The sequence below is a fragment of the Vicia villosa genome, unplaced genomic scaffold, assembly GCF_029867415.1.
Source record: "Vicia villosa cultivar HV-30 ecotype Madison, WI unplaced genomic scaffold, Vvil1.0 ctg.003663F_1_1, whole genome shotgun sequence".
NCBI lineage: Eukaryota > Viridiplantae > Streptophyta > Magnoliopsida > Fabales > Fabaceae > Vicia > Vicia villosa.
In genome coordinates this window covers 62614-81805 of record NW_026706263.1, presented here as the reverse complement: position 1 = coordinate 81805, position 19192 = coordinate 62614, and the positions used below count along the sequence as shown (strand labels likewise).

The 19192-nt window shown below is 35.2% G+C and overlaps 1 protein-coding gene across 1 annotated transcript in view; it reads left to right on the top strand.

The window, feature by feature from the left end:
• Nucleotides 1-16981, top strand: part of LOC131641323 (probable CCR4-associated factor 1 homolog 11) — a 31994-nt gene extending 15013 nt beyond the window's left edge. Inside the window, exon 2 of the mRNA XM_058911625.1 lies at nucleotides 16108-16981. Within this exon, the coding sequence (XP_058767608.1) occupies nucleotides 16108-16981 (874 nt within the window). The remainder of the gene's footprint in view (nucleotides 1-16107) is intronic.
• Nucleotides 16982-19192: the final 2211 nt, after the last annotated feature.

Genomic DNA, 19192 nt, shown 5'->3' with positions numbered 1-19192 from the left:
TAGGAGCCTTTCTAGGCAGTCTTTTCTAAGACGTTTCATATCCTTTCTAGGAACCTTTCTAGGTAGTCTTTTCTAAGACGTATCATATCCTTTCTAGGAGCCTTTCTAGGTCAGTCTTGTTTAAGACATATCATACCTTTCTAGGTTAGTCTTGTTTAAGACGTAACATAGTCTTTCTCAGTGGTCTTCTCTAAGACATATCTCCACCTTTTTAGGTAACCTTCTTTAACATATTTATCCAATCTTTTCTAAGACATCTCTTGCCCTTTCAAGGAGCTTATCATTTAATCTTCTACAAGACACTTCTTCTCGAGCTTTGTCCAAAGCCTAATCTCCTTTACATCAGTCAATGATCTACCCTATTCAGGAACCTCTTCAGGTAGTCTATAAGACATTACATCATTTTGATGAATCTCTCCTTCAGATACAATCAATGTAGTCTGAAAAGCATATGCTTTAGACAAACACCCGGATGGCATCTTTAAGCCCATCTCCAAAAAGCACTTCTGCTTGCACCTGTGAGTGCAAATTTTGTGATCTTCTAGTGTTCAATCCTCTTCCACCTTCAGATCACGATTGGCGAATACGCCAATCTACCTCTTCAGGTTTAAGAAGATTGAACAGGGGCAGCTGTCATACCCCAAAATTTGCCCACACTTTTTAGTGACAAAAATTTTCGAAATTATTTTTAAAATTGGATTTTTATAAAATCTTGGATTCATTTACATCGACATCCTGAATTTTAAAAAATATTCGATTTTAAGTCTATGTTAAAATATAGTAGTTTACTCTTAAATTACTTATATTTTAATAGAAAATGCTAGCCGACGCTTCATACACTTTCAATTGCCTTTTTATTTCAAACAAATAACATAGCACAATTGGTAAGGAAGTAAGGCTTGCAAGCAAAAGGTCACAGGTTCAATTCCCGCTTGGTGCATTTTTATGTATTTTAACTTTTTTTTAATCTTTTTTACACCTGGACACACCTGGACACAAGTACGTCCAGGTTCTTAATCTTGTTCATCAAGGAAGGTCCATGGGCCTTTGGGTTGGATCATTTCCTTTTTAGGATCGATCTTGACCTAATTTCAGTCTATAAATAGTGGCTCTCCACTCTCTCATTGTCATCAACAACTTTTCTAACCCTGATCAACATTTTCTCTTTTCACAACAACAATTAACCAACTGTTTTTACAAACTTTTTCTCATACGCTTTTCAATTTCTTTTCAAAGATTTCTTTTAGTTTTTGGCCAATGATGACACCTGAGGCCACCCCTTTTTTTTTAAAAATGATTTTACAATACATTTTGGCCGATGATTTATATATGAGGCCATCCAATTTATTTTCAATGTTTGTTTTGAACCAGATGATGATTCTCTGATGGTATTATTTTAAAAAAAAACTAACAATTTTCCATTCACAGGATCACATTCTTCTCATGTTTTTGTGGCCCTGAAACCTATCTCATTTTGTACAAATGTTTTCCATTCGTGAATGCATTAATGTACTATGTATATATTTACTAATACATATATACCTCTTTTTTATTCACTTTCGTTTTTAATTATTATTGAAATTGAAAGCAAATAATAATCTTATACAGTGATGTACATACACGTTTTAATCACTTCGTTTTCACGTCCTTTTTTTTATGGTTTATATCTAAACAATATTAATCAATTTACTATACCATTCACAAAATTTCCATCATCACAGATCCAAAACAAAAATCATTCACCAAACATTAACTGTAGAAGATCATGAATTAATACATATATATTCTACATGAAAATTCTACATACATTTCTCAGATTAATGACATAACCTGTAAAATCATCAAACTACAGCAAGAATTCATTTTAATAACTTGTAAAAAGGATTCGGTGATTTTGTTTTGCAGAATAGAAGAAGAAGAATAATCAAAGGGGAGAAAGATTCAAAATCGAAAAAAGAAAGAGCGAGATTCGGATATCGTTGAAATCACGAAGCCGACATCACATCCCCGCCACCACCATGCCTGCAACATCACCGTCCGATGACTCCAAGCGCAGAAACAAGATCACAACATCATAGCTTCATCAACGAACAGCGGCAACAACAATTTCAGATCTTCGACAACAGGCTCTTTGCAACGCATTTGGGACAGCAATAATCTCAAACCACTAAAGCACAAATTCCCGAAAACCAGAAGGAGAGGATCAATGAGCAATCAGTTCAATTTGTACCTGGATCCAGAAAATTCCTCTTCGCTGGTAATCGTCCTCACTCTTTCGGAAAATTGTTTGTTGATTGTTATGTATTCATGCTTGTATCGTTGAAATTGCCATGGTCGAACAAAGTTGTTTATATTGTTGTTGTATGCTACCGTCGCCATGTTTGAATACCGTTAATTCCCTTGTTGCCGTCGTTGTGTTCATTGAGAGATATTTTCGAGTGAACACCGAGAGTTGAAACTGAGACTGTGCGTTTTGTTGAGAGGAGGTTCAATATTATGGTGAGAAAGCCAAACAAAAGAAGAAGAAAGTAAGAGACAGAGAAAGTGGGGCGGACCTCACTCACTTAGTTTAGGGTTTTTCCAAATTCTTTTGTTGTTTTGGGCTGATTGCCAAATGAGCCCAATTTAATTGCCATCCGCACCTTTATGCCACTCGTACACCCCCTCCTGAGTTGTAATTGTTTGGATTTACTTTGGGCTAATCCCAATGGGCCTAGCGCCCATATTCTTATTTACACCCCTGTTCCGATTTCTCACTCCCTTGGCAGACTTTCCTATTCACTTTGGGTTGATTTTCTCAATGGGCCCACACGAATTGCTATCTAGCACCCCCATATTTACTGGTTTTTTAGTCCATGTCTTTTGTTTGTTTATTATATTGCTTGATAAAAAACAAAAATACAAAAACATGTTAGTAATTAGAGCTTTATTTTTCTTATATAAAAATACCAAACATATTTGTTTCATGTATTAATTCTAATTCTTTTTGTTTAGATCTTCAATTAATATTTGTTCATATTTCTACTGCTTTTTTCATACATTATTTTGTGTTAATAACATTTTATTTTGATTATGAGGTACTAATTTTGGAGGACTTCTGCATTATTATGGGCACTTACGAGCTTTATTTTAATTTTTGTACATTTATCACTTTCGTTTGGGTTGTAATAGTAATTAGGGCTTTATCTTTTCTGCACTCCCTGGTTTATTGTAATTCCCCATCCCGAAGCCATGTAATAGCGTAGGACTTCACTTTCTGCTTTTACTTTCCGCACCACTTAACTGCTTAGATGTATGGTAATAGGATTGTATGGAAAGACTAATAACTGAACGTTAGCTCACTAACATCAAGATTAAAATAACTGAAAATAACACACTCTTTTTACTTGTTCACACACTCACCTCTAGGGTACGCCCCTCTCTGTTGCCTTCGATTTAATGGTCGTGCCCCTCGAATATAGAGGTACCCATTAGCAAATTGTCCCTCGATTAAAAATCATCAAAGATCATGGTCCCTCGATGACCCTCGGACTGTTGCCTACGAATACATGATCTAGTCCCTCGAATGGTTGCCTACGAAAGATCATTGTCCCTTTGAATTTGCTAAGGGTGCCTCTGCTTGTTGCCTTCAACGACCTCCGATGACCCTTCGATTGTCCCGAATACGTCCAATATAAACAAGGATTTCCTACTTCTACATAGTATGGATAATCCTAGGAATTTTAAAAGGTATAGAAAAAGATCAACTATTTAGGGTAGTGCTCTTAGTATGCCTAGCTCAATAAAAAACATCTTTTCAAAACTCTTTCGAAAAACTAAGGCTACGCATTTACGCTAAAGTCCTTATGTCCCTTTTCAATTCAAAACGAACAAACATGAGCTAAGCAAATTAAGAGCCCGTAGATAACTACGGATGAAAAGGGTGCTAGCACCTTCCCTTTTCATAACTTACCCCCCGAGCCCGTTTTCTTTTAAAAAGGTCTTTTTCTGTACTTTTTACCTTTCCTAACATTGGACAAAATAAAAGTCGGTGGCGACTCTTGCTCACCGCAACATTGTTGCTTACAAAATAAAAGTCAGTTCACCGTGTTACAGAACTGGCGACTCTGCTGGGGATAAATAAAAGAGGGGTTACCTTAGAGCTTAGATCATATAATATGCTTGTTTTGTTTGCTTTACTTTTCAAGGTTGCTTGGGTTTTGAATGGAAGATGAATCCTATACCCGGATTCGAGTGCACCTTAAGATAGGAAGTGGCATAGTCATGGCGACCTCCTTCATGTATGTGGAGGATTGGTCAATATGAGAGTTCACGCTTAAGTTAGGCCTCTATGGGTGTTTGCATGCTTCTCTTGTATGAGGGAGGTTCGTGTGGATATCTGTGGGTGAGTCGGAGCTTAAGGACCTTTAGTTACCTTTAACCCATCTTGGCCTTTAGGAATGTAGTGGGGGGACTACTCTTGATGTATGTTGAGGGCATAGTCGCTACCCGATACTACAACTCAGATAGGTTCTTTCTCAAAGTATCATTGCATGGTATGTATGTATCATGTTCGAGGGTGCTTTAGAAGGACTGACCATTCTGAGTAACTTTGTAGAACCTGTTGCTGATTTCATCCTTATCCTTAGAAGTACCTATTTGGGAGGGGTAGTCACCTGGTCATACTTCACACAAGCCTTTAAACCTAAGGACTCTTGTGTGACTTGTTTGTTATCTAACCACTTGATTTCCTTGCAGGTTCTGTTTGTAGAACATACTTGTCCATACTACCTTATGCTTTTACATAACCTGTTGACTAACCTTTTTCAAGGATCTTAGGGATTCATGGCGCATAATTTCCAGGTAATAGGGAAGGACTATCAAGAGCCTAAATTTATGTCAAGGGGCAAGAGGATTTATTTTCCTCTGGCCAGATGCTTTTCAAACTTGAAAAAGAGCCTAAACTCCTATCAAGGGGCAAGAGGATTTATTTTCCTTTAGCCAGATGCCTTCACACTCAGAGGTACAATTCCTATCAAGGGGCAAGAGAATTTATTTTCCTTTAGCCACATGCCTTTAAACTCAAAAGTACCGTACCCCGAATTAGAGGCTATGACCCACTGGATATGGTGAGCTTGATTCTTATAGAAGGACGTCCAAAGATGAAAAGTCAAATTTCTCCAAACAAAGCTGCAACTAAAGTTTCCAAAGGACAAGCTTCTCACTTTCTTACTACTTTATTCGTACTATCCCTGAAGCTGTACACTTACAACTCTTGTGTGGCTTCGTCGGAATCCTCTCCCTAAAAATAATTTGCAGTTTCAGATACAAACGTCTGGTTTGTTTTCCACACTGGGGCACCTAGCCATTCGATTGATGATTATCAGCCGTTTAGAGACCAGGTTCAAGACCTAATTGCCATAAAGGTTGTCACATTCACACCTGCATGCCAGATTTGAAGTTCTTCTTCGACTCAATGGATCTTCTGAAGCAATAAGTCCATACAGAGGAAATCTCCTCAACTTTGACAATCTCTATATCATCATGCACTCATGCGTAGTCTTTCTTGTTTTGATTCAATACTGCTTATATGTCATGCTTGTTTGTTTTTGAACTATAATAATAATGCATTGTATATGTTTGCCTTGAAAAAAATTCATTCGCTCTCGCTCTAATATGTTTCCTCTTATTGTGATTCCAAACTCTAGGCGATAAAGCATGACAACTCCGAAGGGAGAATGACGAACATATAATACTCATAATCTCAAATGGTGTGCTTTCGAGTAAAACCCTGTTGATGATGTACAGGCATTGTTTCAAATCCCCAAACAATGGAGATATAAGGAAGTTAATCCCTTGTCAACCCTTTTGAGCCTTGAAGTAGGAGTTTCTTTTCTATGCAAAAAAAAAAAACCTTCACATTTAACCTAGGGGCAGGGTAGTGTTCAGTTAATCTGATCGTGCATTCAAAATTCACCAGGAGTGCATATCTAAGGATACAACAATGGGTATCTTTCAAAAGGTTGAGGACAGTAAAAAACAAAATGGTTATCCCTCTCAATAGAAGGTCAAAATATGACGATACAACAACGACTATCCCTCGTCGACCAAGAAATGAGGCAGTACAATCTTTCCAACAAATCAAAGACATCTCAGGATCATACGACTTGCTCAAAAAAATAATAAAAAGGACGAATAAAAAAAAAAAGAAAGCCCGCTAAGTCAATAACTTGAAAACAAATGACTAAGGCAAAAGTTAGGGCATCCCGTTGGACTTCAAACTCAAAATTCAAAAGAATTTGTCCAGGCAAAAGTTAGGGAAACAAAAAAGATCCTCAACAAAAAGGGAAAATTCGTGTGTCTATAAATTCAAGATCGTGTGATCAGACACCAAGAATAGAAGGTAAGTGACTGCCATGTCCAAACACCTCATCAACTCCTCAATCGTACGTCTCAAGCTCCTCTTGAAGGATGAATGCTCGCATCGAGTTAACTGAACTTAGGTTGGAGAACATCACGAAGGGGGTGGGCACCAATAAAATTTTGAGCCTATATATCTTTTTTTCTAAAACCATGAACCTGGCCACGTTACAACCCTCAAAAGTCCTAATTGAAGCAGTGTTAATTCGAAAGCATACTGTAAACGAGAATACGGTAAACCGACTCCTAGGAGTTTTGCTAAAACGTTTGAGTTGGTATCACACCACTTTTCACAAAAATCGATGTTTTGACATCCTTTCAAAAAAAAAAAATCTTTTTTAAAATCTTCAAGACAAACATGAACTTTGCATTAGAATTATATTTCTCATACTAAACATTCTTTGCATATGAACAAGTACTTGACACCAGGAAAGCTTCCATCATGAGCTGCAGATGAAAAGTTTAATTCTCTCAAGGGACAAGTTGTCTTCAGAACTCCATTGAGTTCGAGCATGAACATCTCAAATTATAATCACCCTCAGGGGCACAAAAGCAGTCGAAATACTCCGTTGAGTAAGCGCTCAGATATCTGGGGCAATCAGGTCAAGATTCGAAGAATCTCTCAGAAGCGTTGGGCAATCAGGGGCATATGCCCAAGCATAATTGAAATTACCTCCAACCCTGATCAATCAGGGGCTTGATTCCTAAGCTCATGATACAGGGGCGTGTTGCTCATGATAACACAAATCCTAGAAAGTCCTCCCGACAGACAAAGTTGCTTCAGAAGCGCATCAAAAGGCAAAGATATTTCTTACGCTTGACTCAGTTGGCTAAAGGACAATATACACAAGGGGCATGGCATGGTATTATACCATTCATCTGAGGCAACCAAGTCAAGATCCAGAGAATCTCTCAAAGACGCTGAACAGCCAGAGGGGCAAGTTTATCACTTGGGGCATGTTGCATCGATCACAAATCTCAGCAAAAGCTATTTAGCTACTAGCAGCAGGATCCGTATCTCCTTCGAAGTTCTAATTCCAGTAATCTCAAAAATCAAGTATACCAAGTTACCGACTCCAGGGGCAAATAGACTTCCCCATGCAAAGGGCCACATATGGTTGAGAAAATGTTTTCCAACAGCAAGTGACATGGGGGCAATGAAAATTGAAATCTCAAGGGAACTTACCCACAAAGTTGTTTTCACAACAATATCCCCACAGAGTAATCCTCGAGGAGTTATCTTCAAGTAATCTCTTCCCAACAGAGACTTGGCTCCCCAACACTACAGGCTCTCCGATACAATCTTCTTCTCCAACCTGGTTTATTCAAAATCACTGTTCCCAGTAAAGTTGGCACTCACGAAACTTGGTCAGTTATCTATCTTTCTTATCCCCAGTCAGGGCACATCAGGATCAAATCACTCAAGCTACTTTCATCCCCAAGCGGTAATAAAAATCCCCAGCTGGATATCTTCGAACGGAAGATAGGAATTCTCAACACAATCACCTTGTCATCATCTCCAGCAGCATACAGAGATTTATTTTCTCAACCAGCAATTGCTATACAAAGTTACCTATATGCTTCGACTATATAGTCCATCCATGCATCATTCACAATACATACATAGCATACAACGTTCTCGTTTATTTCGAGAACCTCATTTACATTACATACATAACATATAACATTCTTGTTTATTTCGAGAACCTCATTACACAATACATGCATCATGACATTGCATAAAACTAATTTTTCCTCTTCAGGTCACTTCATAATCAAAAGAATATTATCATCCAAGTACAGTGCAAAGATGATCTTATCAACGAGTTAATTTTGACACTCATTCCAGACACAAATACAATTCTGAGGCTTCATTTTGGGTCTCTCTTCAAAGATAATTCAGAAACAATCAAAGAACTTCTCATCCTTTCTAGGAACCTTTCTAGGTAGTCTTGTTTAAGACATTTTATATCCTTTCTAGGAACCTTTCTAGGTAGTCTTGTTTAAGACATATCATATCCTTTCTAGGAACCTTTCTAGGTAGTCTTGTTTAAGACGTTTCATATCCTTTCTAGGCAGTCTTTTCTAAGACGTTTCCCATCCTTTCTAGGAGCCTTTCTAGGCAGTCTTTTCTAAGACGTTTCTCATCCTTTCTAGGAGCCTTTCTAGGCAGTCTTTTCTAAGACGTTTCGTATCCTTTCTAGGAGCCTTTCTAGGCAGTCTTTTCTAAGACGTTTCATATCCTTTCTAGGAACCTTTCTAGGTAGTCTTTTCTAAGACGTATCATATCCTTTCTAGGAGCCTTTCTAGGTCAGTCTTGTTTAAGACATATCATACCTTTCTAGGTTAGTCTTGTTTAAGACGTAACATAGTCTTTCTCAGTGGTCTTCTCTAAGACATATCTCCACCTTTTTAGGTAACCTTCTTTAACATATTTATCCAATCTTTTCTAAGACATCTCTTGCCCTTTCAAGGAGCTTATCATTTAATCTTCTACAAGACACTTCTTCTCGAGCTTTGTCCAAAGCCTAATCTCCTTTACATCAGTCAATGATCTACCCTATTCAGGAACCTCTTCAGGTAGTCTATAAGACATTACATCATTTTGATGAATCTCTCCTTCAGATACAATCAATGTAGTCTGAAAAGCATATGCTTTAGACAAACACCCGGATGGCATCTTTAAGCCCATCTCCAAAAAGCACTTCTGCTTGCACCTGTGAGTGCAAATTTTGTGATCTTCTAGTGTTCAATCCTCTTCCACCTTCAGATCACGATTGGCGAATACGCCAATCTACCTCTTCAGGTTTAAGAAGATTGAACAGGGGCAGCTGTCATACCCCAAAATTTGCCCACACTTTTTAGTGACAAAAATTTTCGAAATTATTTTTAAAATTGGATTTTTATAAAATCTTGGATTCATTTACATCGACATCCTGAATTTTAAAAAATATTCGATTTTAAGTCTATGTTAAAATATAGTAGTTTACTCTTAAATTACTTATATTTTAATAGAAAATGCTAGCCGACGCTTCATACACTTTCAATTGCCTTTTTATTTCAAACAAATAACATAGCACAATTGGTAAGGAAGTAAGGCTTGCAAGCAAAAGGTCACAGGTTCAATTCCCGCTTGGTGCATTTTTATGTATTTTAACTTTTTTTTAATCTTTTTTACACCTGGACACACCTGGACACAAGTACGTCCAGGTTCTTAATCTTGTTCATCAAGGAAGGTCCATGGGCCTTTGGGTTGGATCATTTCCTTTTTAGGATCGATCTTGACCTAATTTCAGTCTATAAATAGTGGCTCTCCACTCTCTCATTGTCATCAACAACTTTTCTAACCCTGATCAACATTTTCTCTTTTCACAACAACAATTAACCAACTGTTTTTACAAACTTTTTCTCATACGCTTTTCAATTTCTTTTCAAAGATTTCTTTTAGTTTTTGGCCAATGATGACACCTGAGGCCACCCCTTTTTTTTTAAAAATGATTTTACAATACATTTTGGCCGATGATTTATATATGAGGCCATCCAATTTATTTTCAATGTTTGTTTTGAACCAGATGATGATTCTCTGATGGTATTATTTTAAAAAAAAACTAACAATTTTCCATTCACAGGATCACATTCTTCTCATGTTTTTGTGGCCCTGAAACCTATCTCATTTTGTACAAATGTTTTCCATTCGTGAATGCATTAATGTACTATGTATATATTTACTAATACATATATACCTCTTTTTTATTCACTTTCGTTTTTAATTATTATTGAAATTGAAAGCAAATAATAATCTTATACAGTGATGTACATACACGTTTTAATCACTTCGTTTTCACGTCCTTTTTTTTATGGTTTATATCTAAACAATATTAATCAATTTACTATACCATTCACAAAATTTCCATCATCACAGATCCAAAACAAAAATCATTCACCAAACATTAACTGTAGAAGATCATGAATTAATACATATATATTCTACATGAAAATTCTACATACATTTCTCAGATTAATGACATAACCTGTAAAATCATCAAACTACAGCAAGAATTCATTTTAATAACTTGTAAAAAGGATTCGGTGATTTTGTTTTGCAGAATAGAAGAAGAAGAATAATCAAAGGGGAGAAAGATTCAAAATCGAAAAAAGAAAGAGCGAGATTCGGATATCGTTGAAATCACGAAGCCGACATCACATCCCCGCCACCACCATGCCTGCAACATCACCGTCCGATGACTCCAAGCGCAGAAACAAGATCACAACATCATAGCTTCATCAACGAACAGCGGCAACAACAATTTCAGATCTTCGACAACAGGCTCTTTGCAACGCATTTGGGACAGCAATAATCTCAAACCACTAAAGCACAAATTCCCGAAAACCAGAAGGAGAGGATCAACGAGCAATCAGTTCAATTTGTACCTGGATCCAGAAAATTCCTCTTCGCTGGTAATCGTCCTCACTCTTTCGGAAAATTGTTTGTTGATTGTTATGTATTCATGCTTGTATCGTTGAAATTGCCATGGTCGAACAAAGTTGTTTATATTGTTGTTGTATGCTACCGTCGCCATGTTTGAATACCGTTAATTCCCTTGTTGCCGTCGTTGTGTTCATTGAGAGATATTTTCGAGTGAACACCGAGAGTTGAAACTGAGACTGTGCGTTTTGTTGAGAGGAGGTTCAATATTATGGTGAGAAAGCCAAACAAAAGAAGAAGAAAGTAAGAGACAGAGAAAGTGGGGCGGACCTCACTCACTTAGTTTAGGGTTTTTCCAAATTCTTTTGTTGTTTTGGGCTGATTGCCAAATGAGCCCAATTTAATTGCCATCCGCACCTTTATGCCACTCGTACACCCCCTCCTGAGTTGTAATTGTTTGGATTTACTTTGGGCTAATCCCAATGGGCCTAGCGCCCATATTCTTATTTACACCCCTGTTCCGATTTCTCACTCCCTTGGCAGACTTTCCTATTCACTTTGGGTTGATTTTCTCAATGGGCCCACACGAATTGCTATCTAGCACCCCCATATTTACTGGTTTTTTAGTCCATGTCTTTTGTTTGTTTATTATATTGCTTGATAAAAAACAAAAATACAAAAACATGTTAGTAATTAGAGCTTTATTTCTCTTATATAAAAATACCAAACATATTTGTTTCATGTATTAATTCTAATTCTTTTTGTTTAGATCTTCAATTAATATTTGTTCATATTTCTACTGCTTTTTTCATACATTATTTTGTGTTACTAACATTTTATTTTGATTATGAGGTACTAATTTTGGAGGACTTCTGCATTATTATGGGCACTTACGAGCTTTATTTTAATTTTTGTACATTTATCACTTTCGTTTGGGTTGTAATAGTAATTAGGGCTTTATCTTTTCTGCACTCCCTGGTTTATTGTAATTCCCCATCCCGAAGCCATGTAATAGCGTAGGACTTCACTTTATGCTTTTACTTTCTGCACCACTTAACTGCTTAGATGTATGCTAATAGGATTGTATGGAAAGACTAATAACTGAACGTTAGCTCACTAACATCAAGATTAAAATAACTGAAAATAACACACTCTTTTTACTTGTTCACACACTCACCTCTAGGGTACGCCCCTCTCTGTTGCCTTCGATTTAATGGTCGTGCCCCTCGAATATAGAGGTACCCATTAGCAAATTGTCCCTCGATTAAAAATCATCAAAGATCATGGTCCCTCGATGACCCTCGGACTGTTGCCTACGAATACATGATCTAGTCCCTCGAATGGTTGCCTACGAAAGATCATTGTCCCTTTGAATTTGCTAAGGGTGCCTCTGCTTGTTGCCTTCAACGACCTCCGATGACCCTTCGATTGTCCCGAATACGTCCAATATAAACAAGGATTTCCTACTTCTACATAGTATGGATAATCCTAGGAATTTTAAAAGGTATAGAAAAAGATCAACTATTTAGGGTAGTGCTCTTAGTATGCCTAGCTCAATAAAAAACATCTTTTCAAAACTCTTTCGAAAAACTAAGGCTACGCATTTACGCTAAAGTCCTTATGTCCCTTTTCAATTCAAAACGAACAAACATGAGCTAAGCAAATTAAGAGCCCGTAGATAACTACGGATGAAAAGGGTGCTAGCACCTTCCCTTTTCATAACTTACCCCCCGAGCCCGTTTTCTTTTAAAAAGGTCTTTTTCTGTACTTTTTACCTTTCCTAACATTGGACAAAATAAAAGTCGGTGGCGACTCTTGCTCACCGCAACATTGTTGCTTACAAAATAAAAGTCAGTTCACCGTGTTACACATGTGAAAGTTATGGCTGGTCAAAGTTCAATTGACTTTTAGTTCAAAAACCCTAATTTAGAAACTTTGACTTTTGATGACCATGAACCTTTTCTTGATGAATCATGATCAACCCTTGATCAAATGATGAGTGTGACCTCAAATCCTTGATATTGACCAAAAATCTTAAAGTTTGAATGTATTTTGACCACAGTTGACTTTTAGGTCAAACATAGTCGACTGTTGACCATTTGAGCAATCGACTGAGCAGTCTTGTGATGTAAGGCTTGCAACTTGGTATGAGGACACTTAGAATCATATGGGATGACATGGAGTCCACTTGAGGCCTTGGAAGTCCAATTTCCATGAGAGAAGTCAAAACCCTAGTTGGAGGCTTGTTGCTTAGGAAAAAGATAGGTGTGCCAAATCCTTGTGCAGTCTTGAGCAGTTGAGAGATTATGTGAGCCTGAGGAGACTGCTTGAACCAAAATTCTTTGAAGTATGGAGGGTAAATTTTGGGGTATGATAGCTTACTTCGGTTAGAGATCAGTCCAATTTAAAATCTCAAATTGATTCGTGAGTTCAGTCTGATTTAAAAGCTCATTGTGACTCAAGATGAGCTTAGTTTAAAATCTCATCTTAGTTTGTGGTCAGCCTGGTCAAAACCATGATTTGGTTCATGAGTCCAGTCCGGTTAAAAGTTCGTTTTGGTTCGATATAAATCTATAGAAAATATTGATTTAGCTTGAGGACTAACCGCTTCAAGTTCATGTTTGGAAGGAAGATTAATTGCTTTAATCTGATTTTTGGAAGGACGACTAACTGCTTCAATCTACAAGTTCGTGTTTAGAAGGAAAACTAACTGCTTCTCTTCGTTGTTCGTTGTTTAGTTGGAGGTTAGCCTGAAACTTCATTTTTCCTTGTATAAGGGGTTCAAGATTTTAACCTATTAAAAGCTCTTAGGCATTACTAGATACTTTCAATATCGAATCTCAGGGACATGATTAACTTTTCTTGACTGGGCATGTATAAATCACAAATGTAATTTCTCTTTTTCTTAACTATTTATTTTCCACATATTTACTTGACGCTGCTAATTTCTAAAATGTTTTTATCAAAATGTTTTTAAACACTGAAAAATGATAACAAATTTTTTTCAAACTATCATTTTTTTAAAGCCACAATCCACCTCCCTTCTTGTGCGTGGAGTCACATGTCCAACATTTTGTCTTAGTATTTTCTCTCTTTAGGATGTAGGGCTAAGTCTATAAGTGATTTTGTTATGATTTGACATGTTGTTGTCTTGTATGTTTAAAGGGTTTGTAATGAAGGTATCTTTAATGGTGTCTCAACAACAATGAAAGAAGTGGAAGAGAAAAGTTATTTTCCCCTGAAAATGGTTTTTAGGTAGATTAAAGGTGGACTTGTGCATTTTCTCTAACTAGCTTCAAAATCATATCCTTTGTCTAAACCAATTACAGACCGAGTGTTTTATCTTGATTCTAAGGTTGTTAGTGATTAGGGGATTTTGACTCTCTTTGTTGTCTTGTGATTTATCGACGACGGTCATGACAGTCTTAGATCTAGCTTGAACCCTATGACAAAATTTCTAGAGGTTTAGCTTTTTTCTACGAGATATTTTTGGTTTTTTTGGTTGTTCTGGTGCTTTTCTACTTTTTTATTTTATTTTTCTTGGTGTATCTTTTGTTTTTCCTTGAAGTGGTCTGTATAACAGTCTTTCTGCCAACACTTATCATTTTTTTTATATATATTTTGGTGATTTTCGCCTTTTTATTAGGGCCAGTTTGATTCAGCTTTAAAAAAATGGATTTTCTTTGTATTTTTCAAAATAGATTTTTTAAAACCGTTTTTCAAAATATTACAAGTTTTTTTATATTCGTTTTTTCTAAAATGAAACACTAATTTTGATATCTTATAACATAGACATACATAATTGAAGACCAAAACTTATTCAAAATCATAATTTTTTCAAAAAGTTATATTTTAAAAATGATTTTTATGAAAATCTATTTGAAATAACTTCAAAATTAAGTGATTTTTTGAAATTTTGATATTCAAATAAAATTTTCATTTGGAGTTTTTATAAAATATTTCTTTGTAAAATTTTTTTTCACAAAATTTGGTAACACTAAATCATTTTAAAAAAAAATCCAAAACAAACGGGCCCTAATATATTATTTTAGCAGTTAAGAAAACATTGGAATGCTTGCATCGAAACTAATATAAATATGACATTTTTCTTTCTTATTACATTTATTGAGGGGGAATACTTATGCAATTTTTTTAAATTACTTTAGGCCTTATATTTAATTCTCCAACTTTTTTAAGTCATCTTTTGGAGATTAAAAATGACTTTGTAAAAAATAGCCTTAGTTTATCTGTTCTGGATTCATCTCCATTTAAATAGTTATTGAATTAGTAAACAAATATTTTTGTATCTATTCTCATTTCTGTATATATGGCCTTATTCGGAATTTTTTTATTTATTTATCTCATACTAATTGTCACTATTTTGCACAACTAAATAAACATAATAAAAAAATAAATGTTAATATTATTGGTTTAAATTAAAGTAATATATTTTTATTTTAATAAATAGTACAAAATAAATTATTATAGTGACACTCTTAAGAGAGATAAATTGAATTAATGGAAGAAAACAATCGAAACAATAATAATTAAAATTACAATAAAAGTGACACCAAAAAAGCTACAATAAAAATTAAGTGATAATTTTTGGAGTAAACTTATATATATATATATATATATATATATATATATATATATATATATATATATATATATATATATATATATATATATATATATATATATATATATATATATATATATATATATATATATATATATATATATATATATATATATATATATATATATATATATATTATTTTTTTTAAGTAAATTTATAAAAGACTAATATCTATATGTTTGAAGTATTTATTAAAATATTCAATCAAAACCCACCAAATAATTATTTATTAAGATATTTTGGAAACTAACTTAATAAAAAATAGTATCATTAAATAATTTAATTTGATGCATTTTATACAAATATTTTTAATTTATTTATTGATATAAAAAAAATCTGAATTAAAAAGAAAATTTCCGTTCATAAATACAGTATTAGATAGATAGTCGAAACAGTCCACCAAATGATTGGTTAGTTGAATATTTGTAGCATAGAACTTGACTTTCTCATTAATCCCACTTTCCACTCAGACACTTTAACTAACAACCTTCCTAAATATAAGTATCGAGTATTAATTAAGAACATTAATACCAAATCAAATCTTGCCACTATCCAAATCTTTTCCGTGTTTAATTTAATATAAAACAGGTAAACATCTTCACATAACATCACACACAACTTAGTAATAGTATTTGCATAGCTCTCTCACTTCTGTTTCAACTAAACTTCAAAATCACTTCGCAATTAACAAACTCAACATGAACAATTCCAAAGAAATCATTATCCGTCAAGTGTGGGGTTACAATCTCGAATATGAATTTGGTCTTATTCGTCACGCTATTCATCGACACCATTTCATCTCAATGGATACAGAATTTCCGGGTGCTATTCATTCCCCCAAAATTGACCACCGTCATCTTCGGCCATCTGATCACTATCGTTTCTTGAAGGCCAATGTTGATGATCTCAAGCTCATTCAAGTTGGGCTTACACTTTCTGATCCAGAAGGAACCCTTCCTGATTTTGGAACCAATCATTGCTACATTTGGGAGTTTAATTTCAAAGATTTTGATGTTAACCGTGATCCTTGTAATGAAGATTCCATTGATATGCTTCGCCGTCAAGGGATCAACTTTGAGCGCAATTTATATCACGGTGTGGATTCAAGGCGTTTCGCTGATCTAATGTTCTCCTCTATACTTGTTTTCAACAAATCAATCATTTGGGTCACATTTAGTAGTGCTTATGATTTCGGATATTTGGTGAAGATATTGACCCGAATGAATTTACCCAACAAGTTAGAGGATTTTTTAAACGTGGTAGAAGTACTATTTGGAAAAAGTGTTTATGATATGAAATACATGATGAAGTTCTGCAACTCTCTATACGGTGGTCTCGAGCGAGTAGCTAACACACTTGACGTGCGTCGGGCGGTAGGAAAGTCTCACCAAGCTGCATCGGATAGTTTGTTGACGTTGCATGCATTCACAAAAATGACGAAGACTTATTTCAAAAATAATGAAGGTCCCAAGCATGCTGGAGTACTGTTTGGATTAGAAATGGCGGCTTATTGAGTAGAATAAGAGAATTGTAATAAAAATTGAAGTATATTAAATACTCATTCTTTGTATATCTTCTTTTTTTATTAAATGATAATGGCTTATCTCAATTCTGTTTTTCTAAATCTTTTGAGATCAATTAAGTGCCTGAATTATAAATCCTTTCCTTATTATTATTCAAACAATCAACTATTAGATCAAATATTTGTCAATGTTTAATTCATCCAAAATATGGTTTGTAAGAGGAAACAAGTACTTGGTTTAACAGAGTAAAGCATAAATTTTTTTTGTTGTGTGTAAAATATATATTAAATATGTGTATGGCTGAATCTAATATTGACAAGTCAAGGTTGTGACCATGCTTTATTTGAGCCAGTTGCTGTCATTTTCTTAGGGAAATTACTTTTATGGATGGACATCTGTTAAGTTTCTTCTGTATGTATTGTGAAGGAATGGTGCTTATTATTGATTTTCATTTTCTTTTTGAAACTCGAAACCACTCAATTTTAGAAAGAGCGTTTTGTATTTCAAAATATTGTTATGGAAGTTATACGAAACTAGTCTGAAGTAATACTCGATTATAATATCAAGATATCATAATATTTTTACATATCTTCTAACAACTGTTATGAATCCCATAATTTCAAGTGCATATTCACTGACGAATTCTTCTTAGGCTACGATATTTCAGTCTCGAAAAAAAGTTGAAGGCATGATTTTTACATTTTAGAATGTCTCTCCTAGTTTTAGATACCCTTGAATGTTGCCGCTGGAATTTCTTTTTAGCTCTATAAAGGATATCAATTCATGCAGTTGTTGAAAGTGGAGATCTGTTGCAGTTCTTCTATCCTTAATCCATCTAAGAACTTTCTTGTATGGGAATAATACTCGATCACGATCCTTCTCATCCAAAACCTACGTTTGTTTACATTCAAGAAAGATTTCAAGTTACTGAGGTAATTTGGTTTGGTGCAGCATCAATATCATCAGCAAGCGTAGTCATATTTAGTTACTTCGAGTAGTATGAGTTCACAACCCAGGCCGCGATTTGCTATAGACGGTTGAAAGCATCGAGAAGCCATTGAGTCAATACAGTGTTTGTTGCATAATTCACTGCAAAAAGGAATTGCAACTTCAGTCAGTCAAAGTTTGCTCTTCCACAGAACAGACTTTAATGCTTATGGCAATTATGAAGAAGTTACCTATGATAAATTGTCACACGTTATAATCCCTATCTATCTCCCAAGCTATCATAAAAGTAGAACAAGCTCAGCTTCAACTAGTCAAAGAAAATCACATTACATAAAGGAGACATCATATTTTTTAATTTAGATGTGTAAAACCCCTGCTCCATAACATAAATTAGAGTGATGCCAATCCAATACTGAGTTAATTTTGGCTCTCCTGAAAACATCAGTTTGGATACCTGAAACATCAAGAAGGAGAGGAGTTGAAACAACTAATAATTATAAGCCCTTTTATCCATAATATATATGGAAACTAGTTCTAATTTAGATTGCAAAAAATGTATGTCCGGGCAGAACCAAGTTGGATTCAGAATGAATACAATTCTCAAGTTATCTAATAAGTTGGTGTGTGTAACAGGTGTAGATAAGGATAGGGAAAAGAAGATACTCAACAACTTTGGATACAAGAGTTTTTGGGAGAGAATAGCAGAAGATTCACAAATCACACATACCAACAATATTCCTATTACAATCATTAAATAGATCTCATTCCCTCACGTATTCCTTGAGCCTACTAATTTCCATGCGCCTTCTCACTCCTTTGCGTGCTTCCACGATTTCCGGATGGTCACTAACAGAATTAGTCCCTGCATGTGGGTTCACATGTATAATTGGTGACTCATTAGTATCTAGAAGTTGTGTCCCACTTGATTTCATTACAATACCTTCCCCTTTAAAATCAACCTTGTCGTCAAGGTTGAAAAGAGGAAACCTCTGCTGCAAGCTAGCTACATCTTCCCAAGAAGCTTCCGTTATGGATTGCTGATCCCATTGAACTAAAACTTGGTGGACTTTTTGTGACCCTTTGATGATGGTTCTAGCTTGTAAAATCGCCACTGGCCCTATAATTGGTCCTGTATCAGTCATAGTAAGAGGAAGTGGCAGATATTGGTCTTGAGGGACACCCTTAAAAGGCTTCAATTGTGAAACGTGGAAAACTGGATGGATCTTAGCATGGTCAGGCAGCTTCAACTTATAA